Genomic DNA, 10,321 nt, shown 5'->3' on the forward strand with positions numbered 1-10,321 from the left:
TGAGATGGAGTCTTGCTCTGTCGCCCAGGCTGGAGTGCAGTGGTGCGATCTCGGCTCACTGCAAGCTCCGCCTCCTGGGTTCTCACCATTCTCCTGCCTCAGCCTCCCTAGTAGCTGGGACTACAGGCACCTGCCACCAGGCCTGGCTAATTTTTTTGTATTTTTTTTAGTAGAGACGGGGTTTCACCATTACTTGACCTTTTGACTTTGCAAACAGTTTTTCTTTTTGCCCTTTTCTAAACAAGACGGCACCATTTTCTCATAATTGTTCTCATAATTTAGTTCCTAGATTCGTCATATAATTACATGATTTTATAACTGTACTTGTGGAGTGTTATAGTTAATCAAACATACTCTCTAGTAGTATCATAACTCCATATGTGCCACAAATAGAATGCCAGTTTTTAAGAAGTGATCTGGAGAAGTGCTGTGGTAAGAGGATAAGTTTTCAGTGGGGTGTGAGTCTTAATACAGTCATGCATCACTTCAGCATGGGGGTACATTCTGAGACGTGTTGTCGGGCAACTTCATCATTGTATGAACATCACAGAGCATACTCTCACAAACCTATATGGCATAGCCCTTGACACATCTAGGCTGGATGGTACGGCAGATTGCTCTGACCACTGCCATATATGCAGTTTGTTGTTTTGTTTTGAGACAGAGTCTCGCTCTGTCGCCCAGGCTGGAGTTCAGTGGCAGGATCTCGGCTCACTGCAACATCTGCCTCCCGGGTTCAAGTAATTCTCGTGCCTCAGCTTCCCGATTAGCTAATTTTTGTATTTTTTAGTAGCGACAGGGTTTTGGCATGTTGGCCAGACTGGTCTCAAACTCCCAACCTCAAGTGATTTCCACCCCCCAGCCTCCCAAAGTGCTGGGATTTACAGGCGTGAGCCACCGCGCCCAGCCTGCAGTTCATTGTTGACCAAAACATCATTATGCTGTGTATGACTCTATCTTTTTCTTGCCTAGTACTAGAAAATTATTGTCTATGTGACACTTTCTTTAATGCTGTATGCCAGTAAAATGTAAAGTTCCCAGCATTATTTAAATCAACTAGTGGTGGCTCCAGGATGCTAACCTAAAATTTTGTGGAATTATGGTGAAATACTTAAAATCTAGAACAAGGTTTTTCAAAATTCCATAGGAGTCACGTCGGGTCTCTTAAGTTCATAAGAACCACTTGTGGTGCTTGTTAAAGTGATCGATTCCTGGTGCCCTGACTGCTGAGTCTTTAATTTAGTGAATCTAGACTAATTTGCATAAGAGTCATTCCAGGTGGTCACACTTTTGAGACAACAGGTCTAGTGTTTCTCAAACTTTAATGCTTATAAGTCATTCTGGGATCTTATTAAAGTGCAGATTCAAGTTCAGCAGGTCGAGGTAAGAGCCCGAGACTCTGCATTTCTAGCAGGCACCCAGATGATGCTTCGGGAACACTGATTTTGCATCTTGCTCCACCAACAGGTACCTTTGCATTCCCTTCTATAACTGGACACCTTGTTATTGACTGTATTTATTTGAGCTAGGTTTTTACTTCCTTTCAACCCTCTGCTTGATAGGATTGCTTATCTTGTCCTTTTTATTTATTTTCTTTAATGCATATAGATGGGCACCAGTTGCATCTTGAAGTGCCATCAGCTGTAACCAAAGTTCCAGATCCCAAGACCACAGCCAGGCGTTCCTGCCCTCAAGAACTGAAGACGATGGAGCTCTCTGACAGTGACCGACCCGTCAGCTTCGGTTCCACGTCGTCCTCGGCCTCTTCCCGCGACAGCCATGGTTCCTTTGGCAGCAGAATGACCTTAGTTTCAAATAGCCACTTGGGCTTGTTTAACCAGGATAAGGAGGTAGGGGCCATAAAACTGGAGCTGGTTCCGGCCAGGCCGTTTTCCAGCAGTGAGCTGCAGAGGGACCACCCAGCCACGGGGCAACAGAACGCAGACGAAGGCAGTGAAAGACCGCCCAGGGCGCAGTGGAGAGTGGACTCGAACGGGACACCCAAGACGACCACAGACTCGGCCACCAGCCCCAAGCTCCTCTATGTGGATAGAGTTGTTCAGGAAATTCTGGAGACCGAAAGGACTTATGTGCAAGATTTAAAAAGCATCGTAGAGGTAAGGCTGACTTCACTTTTAATGTTCGACATGCAGGAGAAATATGCTTGCAAAAGAGACGGCAAAGCCAAGCCAGGTGTAGGGGATATCTTCTAAGAGGCGGAAGGGATGTGAATGTTTAAAGAGAGAGTAACTTTTAAGAGAAACCCTAAGGCCGTAACTCACTGTGTTAACATCCTCTTAATATTTGCATTAACAAATTAGTTATGAGTGAGGAGCAAGAATGATAATACAGTGCCCATAGCAGGATGCTGTGTTAATGAATCCTACCCAAGATGTCAGAGTGACTCACACGCAGTGGGGCAGGTGAGGATGGAGGAGGACTCAGGTCTCCTGCAGCATAAGTGGCAGGTGTATGACTGAACCTCTCAGCTGTCCTTACCTTAATCACCACTCTCTACTGGTGTCTGGGAGCTTCCAAAACTACTGAGACATGAATCTCACACTCAACAACTGTGATTTCATTGGCCTGGGTGGGGCTTGGGTGGTGGAATTGTGGAAGATGCACAGGTGATTTTAATGTGCAGATAGGTTTGCAGCCGCTGCTCTGTGCTACTCCTGTATTGGTTGGTGTTTGGGGAAAGGGTTGAAAGGTAGAGAAAAGTCATGGGCTTTGTCTTGTCTCAAGTGTCTCCTTTCTGTTCACTGTTTACAGTGAGTAATCCTATATAAATTATTTTGCATATATTATAATTATAAATTACTTGCACAAATTATTTCATGGGAATTGAGCTCAGCTTATGTGCCAGGTCACATCCTCTGGAAATTCAATTATTTTATTTTGATTTTCTGGGTTGTTTTAAAGGATAAAGCATGAATTATCAGAGAAGCTCAGATGTTAACTCGCTCCCAATTATATTTAAAAATATTACTATCTCAAGGGCAGGTTTTTGTTTTGTTTTTTGAGCTAGAGTTTCACTCTTGTTTCCCAGGCTGAAGTGCAATGGCATGATCTCGGCTCGCTGCAGCCTCCACCTCCCGGGTTCAAGCGATTCTCCTGCCTCAGCCTCCTGAGTAGCTGAGATTACAGGCATGCGCCACCACACCCAGCTAATTTTGTATTTTTAGTAGAGATGGGGTTTCACCGTGTTGGTCAGGCTGGTCTTGAACTCCCGACCTCAGGTGATCCGCCCGCCTCAGCCTCCCAAAGTGCTGGGATTACAGGCGTGAGCCACCGTGCCCGGCCTCAAGGGCAGATTTATATGTTATAAAGCTACACTTGCTTTGCTGCCTACTAATACAGCAGGTTCTTTCATTTGTTAGTACCTGTTTCCTGTTTTAGACATTGACTCTAGAGTATGTTTCACAGTACAGTAGAATATTGCCAGTGAGCATGTTCTTCCCCCAAATACATTCTCATAGCTTTAGAAAAAGAATTCTAAAGCATGACTATGTGTGATCCACAAATGATACTACCAGACTCTGTCTACTAAAAATAGTTATGACGTACCTTCTCAGTAAAAATAGAAAAGTCAATTGATGGTCAACTGAAACAATATGTGGTACCAAATGTAGAATAAAGTAGGCCTGTTTTTAAAAATTTTCAACAATGATGTCATTTGTACTTGAGAAGAAATACCTGTAAAACAGCCAAAAATTTTACAGCCTCTCAGGAAACATATGGTTATTCAAGCTTTCTTTGGTCTATGCTTTTTTTTCCTTTCCTTCTTGGAAACTTTTCTACCTAATCAAAACTCACCTTATGGAGAGAAACCTTTAATTACTGAACTGGTATTCCATTAACACTTTTATTTTTTCCTGAGGCTAGTTGATAAACCTTAGGTAAGAAGAAACAGGTAACAGATGAATGAAAGAAAACAGATAAAGACAGAATTTATTTTTTCTAAGAAAATTTCAATGTAAGTTCTATGTGAAGCTGTCCAAATGTTCTTGCCTTTTTTCTTTATTCATGAATCAACTGTGTTTTACACTAGGGGTTGGTGAGCTTTTTCTAGGCAGGGCCAGGTAGTGAATAGTTTCGGCCTTATGGGCCCTAAGGTCTTGGTCACAACTGATGAACTCTGCCATTGAAACTCAAAAGCAGCCACATACACTGTGAAGAACGGGGCCTAAACATGCCAGTACCTCTTTAGAGTCTCGTTTGACCCAAGGGCCACAGTTTGCTCACCCCTGTCTTAGGCTGTAAGTTTATGCCATGTTTCATCAACTGTCAAATGGGACTAATAAGCAGGACCTGCCTCATAGGGTTATTATGAGAATTGGGTAAGATAAGGTATAAAAAGCTCTGCAGCTGTGCCTGGCACATAGTAATCAATTAGTAAATGGAAACTACACTCATCACTATTGCCAGCCTTCTCCTAAGTTTGCTAGCTGAGAGTGATCACTGTGTATACTATGTTTTACCTAAAGCCTTTCACAAAAATAATCAGATTAGGCTGGATGCGGTGGCTCATGCCTGTAATCCCGGCACTTTGGGAGGCCAAGGTGGGCAGATCACCTGAGGTCAGGAGTTCAAGACCAGCCTGGGCAACATGGTGAAAGCCCATCTCTACTAAAAATACAAAAATTAGCCGGGCGTGGTGGTGCATGCCTGTAATCCCAGCTACTTGGGAGGCTGAGACAGTAGAATTGCTTGAACCTGGGAGGCGGAGGCTGCAGTGAGCCAAGATCACACTGTTGCACTCCAGCCTGGATGACAGAACAAGACTCCATCTTAAAAAAAGAAAAAAAAAAAATCAGATTAGCCAATTCACTAGAGCAGAAATTTAATTAGAGGAAAAAAACAAAAAAAAAAACCTTAATGGGTGATTTTACCATTATTATTTTGATTATTTCTAATGAACCCACTGGAAATCTGAGGTGGAAATTAGGGGAAGGAGAGGCGCAGAAGGGGGTGGGTATTGGAAAGAAGGGTGCCTGGGGAGGAAGAGTCCCAAATGAAGAGGGAGGGATCCATGCAGGAAGAGATAGATGCTTGCCTTTTCCAGAAGTCACTGGAATGCTTTACATCATTTACCCTGTTCTCCTAGAAAACTTTCAATTGTTTCATATCAGAGATTAGTTGGTTGAAGCCTCTTCATCTATTTTGGCTATGAGACCACAGCTGTTTCTCCAGATCACAACTTTATCAGAGTGGCTAGACCACTTTTATCCAGTTCTTTTCTTAATGGAAAGTAAACAGTTATTGTCAAGCCTGCAGTAACTCTACCCAATAAAAGACTGTCATATGGGTATTCTTTTAAAACACAAAATATCAATTCCTTTAAAATCTGTTTTCCTTGATCTAGTTCTAACCTATTTGTATAATGTTGTAAATGAGTTATCTAATGTTCTCCATTTTTCAAATGCAGAATTTTAAATTAAGAAAAAGGCTGCTTGTTGACAGCCTATAAAACTTTTACCCTGACTAAAAGACAGACTGTTTTTTTAGTTGTCTCTTTATTTATCTATTTTGAATAAGGGTCTCACTCTATCACCCAGGCTGGAGTGAAGTGGCATGATCATGGCTCACTGCAACCTTGACCTCCTGGCCTCACGCAATCCTCCTGCCTCAGCCTCCCATGTATCTAGGACTACAGGCGCACACCACCACACCTTACTAAGTTGCTTTTTTTTTTTTTTTAATTTTTGTAGAGACAGGATCTCAATATGTTGTCCGGGGTGGTCTCAAACTGCCAGCCTCAAGAGACCCCTTTGCCTCAGCCTCCCAAAATGGTGGACTTACAGGTGTGAGCCACTGCGCCCAGCCTTAGCTGGCTCTTTCCAAGCAAAAATAATTTCCGGGGGAAAAGAAGCTCATCTAATTGAAGTCACTTTTAATTTCTACAGTAGCGTGATTTCTGACTTTGTACACTCTGCTTTATTGAATCTCCTCTGAGCTTAATTACCCCCATTAGTAGTACATTTTATCTACATGCTGTATAGATACATAATCCTTACCACTCAAGTTTCTATTTCATTTTTAGGACTTACGAACAGCAACATTTTTGTGAAAGATCATTGATCTGTATACACTGAGTTAAAAAACATGAGCAGGAATGATGATTTGACATTTCAACACAGTCCCAAATATCAGAGCAGCTTATTTTGAAGAAGAGATCCTCCTGACCGCAGTTGAACAATAGGATTCCCAGATGTTGGTTACACATGTAAAGAGTATGGTATGCCTTTCTTTCCCAGATGTGGAGACATTGCATTAAAATAATCTCACATATTTAGATATTCTTTCCTATGCCGTTTAGGAATTCAGAAATGAATTCCTAATGCTTTCTGAAAGTTGAACCCCAAAATGTGGTGGTTCTTATTCCTGTTGCTCTTCATTCTTCCCCAGAGCCTTCTCTCTCAACCCCTGTCCCCTCCCCAGCTGTGGCTCTTCCATCCTCTGCTCCTAGTCATTTACTGTTGTACACTTGACATTTTAGAGAAAGAGGTAAGATCTTGACTGTGAACCGTAGTCAAAGGAACAATGGAGCTGTTATTTCTATTTTATATATGCCTCTAATAGCATTCATAGATAAATGAGATGATAAATATGAAAGCAAGTTTTAAAAGTTAAATTTCCGATGATACAATTTGTGGAGAGATAGAAATGCATCGTTGGAAAGCAGAAAATCAGAGTCTCTTTAATGTTTAATGGGACCTTCGATTGACTGGGCAGGGACTGTCATGGGTAGGCTGGTTTCTTTAATCTTTCTAAATGATCTATAAAAGAGCCTTTGAGAACCTCCTAAGATTTGGCCTCAGCTATAGTTCATGGCCTGTCGTAGCCTGTTAGTAAAGTTTTAAAATAGTTCATCATGTTAATGCTGTGTAATTAGAAGTTACATTTCTACTACAAAATGGCATCTTTGACCTCTGAGAGATACTAAATTAAGCCATATTTGGTGATATTGAGGACACGTGTATTTAGTGAAAAAACTGGCTGAATTGTTCATTATAACATGATTTTATCTTTTTCTATTATATGTCAGAGAGCTAAAATCCTTTTCATGCACCTTTATCCATAAAATATGTTTTAAAAAAAAAAAAAACTAAGTATTGGGGCCGGGTGCTGTGGCTCACGCCTGTAATCCCAGCACTTTGGGAGGCCGAGGTAGGTGGATCACTTGAGTTCAGGAGTTTGAGACCAGCCTGGCCAACATGGTGAAACCCCATCTCTACTAAAAATACAAAAATTAGCTGGGTATTGGTGGTGCATGCCTGTAGTTCCAGCTGCTTGAAAGACTGAGGCAGGAGAATGAATGGCTTGAACCTAGGAGGCGGAGGTTGCAGTGAGCCGAGATCACGCATTGCACTCCAGAGAGCAACAGAGTGAGACTCCAGGAAAAACAAAACAAAACAAAAACCCTAAGCATTCTTGCCTTAATGTTCAAAATTTAAACAGCAGAAGCATAAGCATATCTTTATTGGAAGCATTCAGCATTATTTAAAAGCTGAAGCTAAACAAGGATTCGAATGGTGATCACCAACCCCTAGCTCTGTGTTCGTTAGTCTTTGTGGACTCTTTGTTTATTGAGTGATCATACAGACAGTGTCAGGGAAGACAAAAGAGAGAAGGGTGTTTTTCACACACTTAGCGCCCTGAAACACATTGAACGCTATTCTCCCCACTGCCATAGCCTACAAGAGGCTTCTCTTTGTACTGGTGATATCCAATTAATTGAAGAACTATCTTATGCTGGGGAAGCAAACCTTCTCCAAAATTTGCGCAGAATGAAAGAAGGAAATCCAGGACGCAGGTCCAGAGAGCTTCTGCAGTGATTTCACCACATACTCTGCCTGGACACTTAGCTCTTAGCCCTGTGAGATGTCTATGACTTGGATGAAATGGAATCTGAGTTGGTTTTTGTCCTGGGGGCACCCCTCCCTTGAGGACAACACTGTCAAGTGTGGAGGTGGTTTCTGATTAAGCTTGTCTTCCCATTGATCCTGCTGGAGAGACAAAATTGTTTGGTATGAAAAGGGCAGTGTGCGTCTGTTACTCTTTTTCCTTAGCCATAATGGAATGGTTGTGCATAGGCATTCCCTGGCCCAGTCATACCTGCCTAGGATGCTGGACTAAAAGAATCAGGTTTTGCACCAAGAAAGAAGACTGTTGAGAAGAGGGGAAATGCCACAACTTTTATTGTGTTTTTATTTACAGATATCTTCTCTCCATACTTTCCCTCCAGTTTAAATAACATTTATTAGACACTTTTTACAAGGTTCTCTTAGACTAAAGGTTTTTAAATACCAAGGGAGAAAAATGTGTTCCATGCTTGAGTGTAGGAGTTGGTAGGGATTGTTTTTAATGAAGGCTTGTTATGTGGGTGGATTTAATAAAGAACTTACACTGTAGTACTTGGCATCATTTATGTACTTTTTTAATGAGGCATTTGAGCACTTTTATGTGAATGTGTCTATTTTTTTCCTCCAAGGGATTTTATTGTAATGGGTGAATGAGATCTTTCTTAAAACCATTTAATATCTATGATAATTTAGAGACAAACCTGTTAGTTTTCTGCTTATTTAGAGGTCATTCCTTAAATAGTACGTCTAATCATTGTACATAATCCCCAAAAATCTCACTTTGACTACATATTGCCATATCTCTGTATTATTATTGTTGTTCTTATTATTATGACCCCTTATTCCCCACCTTACCTTACCTCACTCTCATCTTTCGCCACTTCAACCACAGCAGCACAAACTTAGAAAGTGGCAACAGTGAGTGATTTTGAGTGCTCATGTCTTCATACTGCAATCTGATCTGGGAAGGAGGGCGGGGAGAACTGATCTTTCACCTCTTTTCATTTCTAATAGGTTTGCACATTTTGAATGTGATATAAATACCTGCTGTTTGATTGCTAATGACCAATGAAAACAGTTCAAAGTGGGCAGCATTTGGTGAAAGCAAAATGAGCTGAGATTTGCAGAGTTGCTCTGCAAAAGTAGCTGTTGGCTGAACAAAAGAGTTCATGTGTACTTTGTGACTGATGTCAAGTTGAGTTATTTGCTCCAAACTTTTATGGCCAGATCTTGAGTCAAAACTTAGGAAAATAATTTACAGTACCTATATGGTCAGATTTTCTTGTGAGCATGGTAGGCAATAAGTGTCTCGTGACATCTTAAGTTTTGTAACCATCCCCATCACCTCGATAGATTCCCACAGCTATAAACATACTATTCAGCTACCATTTCTAAATTTTCTAGATAGATGCCTCAATAAAACAAAAACACTAAAAAATAACATTAGCAGCATTTAGTATTTGAGCACTTACCATGTATCAGGCACTAGGCACTTAATTTGCTCACTCACTGTCCCATCATGTGGGTACTATTTTAATTCCTATTTTACCATGAGAATATTGAATGTACAAGAGGACAAAGTGACTTGTCCCGGGTCACACAGTTGGCTAGTGGTTGAGCTGGAACTGAAAAGCAGCCCTTTCTCCAAAGCCCACTGCTTTCACTGCATACCTCCCCTTTGACTGGAACAGAAGGTTCAAAGTTCAGCCCTCTTCTTAACCTCTCTAGAGCAGGCACCAGCAGCACCATAGACGTTTTGGACTGTGTAGTTCTTGGCTGTGAGGGAGAGTTGTGTGCATTGTAGGAACGTTTAGCAGCAAACCTGACTTCGGTCCATTAGAAGCTAATAGAACCACTGCCGTCCCCACTAGTGACAAACAAAATTGTCTCTAGACATTGCCAAGTATCCCCTGGAGGGCAAAATTGTCCCTGGTTGAAAATGACAGCTTTAAATATGTAAATATTAAATATCAGCTTTAAATATTTGGAACACATAGTGTATCATTAAGGATAGGCTAAGCCACAGTAACTGTATTAGGCCATTCTTGTGTTGCTCTGAAGAAATACCTGAGATTGGGTAATTTATGAAGAAAGAAATGTATTTGGCGGATGGTTCTGCAGGCTTTATAGGAAGCATAGTGGTATCTGCTTCTGAGGAGGTCTCAGGAAGCCTCCAATCATGGCAGAAGGCGAACAGGGAGTAGGCATGGCACATGTCAGAAGAGAACATGGTGGCCAGGTGCAGTGGCTCACGCCTGGAATCCAGCACTTTGGGATTCCAGGTGGGTAGATCACGATGTCAGGAGTTCAAGACCAGCCTGGCCAATGGTGAAACCCCGTCTCTACTAAAAATACAAAAATTAGCTGAGCATGGTGGTGTGCACCTGTAATCCCAGCTACTGGGGAGGCTAAGGCAGGAGAATCAGTTGAACCTGGGAGGCAGAGGTTGCAGTGAG

At 41.7% G+C, this 10,321-nt stretch overlaps 1 protein-coding gene across 1 annotated transcript in view; it reads left to right on the forward strand.

Annotated features, from left to right (window-relative positions):
• The window catches only part of PLEKHG1 (pleckstrin homology domain containing, family G (with RhoGef domain) member 1), a 182,011-nt gene that overhangs the window by 51,591 nt on the left and 120,099 nt on the right, over positions 1-10,321 (forward strand). The window contains exon 2 of the mRNA XM_011988722.1: positions 1,609-2,117. Coding sequence (XP_011844112.1) covers positions 1,609-2,117 — 509 coding nt within the window. The remainder of the gene's footprint in view (positions 1-1,608; positions 2,118-10,321) is intronic.

The sequence above is a fragment of the Mandrillus leucophaeus genome, unplaced genomic scaffold (assembly GCF_000951045.1).
Source record: "Mandrillus leucophaeus isolate KB7577 unplaced genomic scaffold, Mleu.le_1.0 Scaffold337, whole genome shotgun sequence".
NCBI lineage: Eukaryota > Metazoa > Chordata > Mammalia > Primates > Cercopithecidae > Mandrillus > Mandrillus leucophaeus.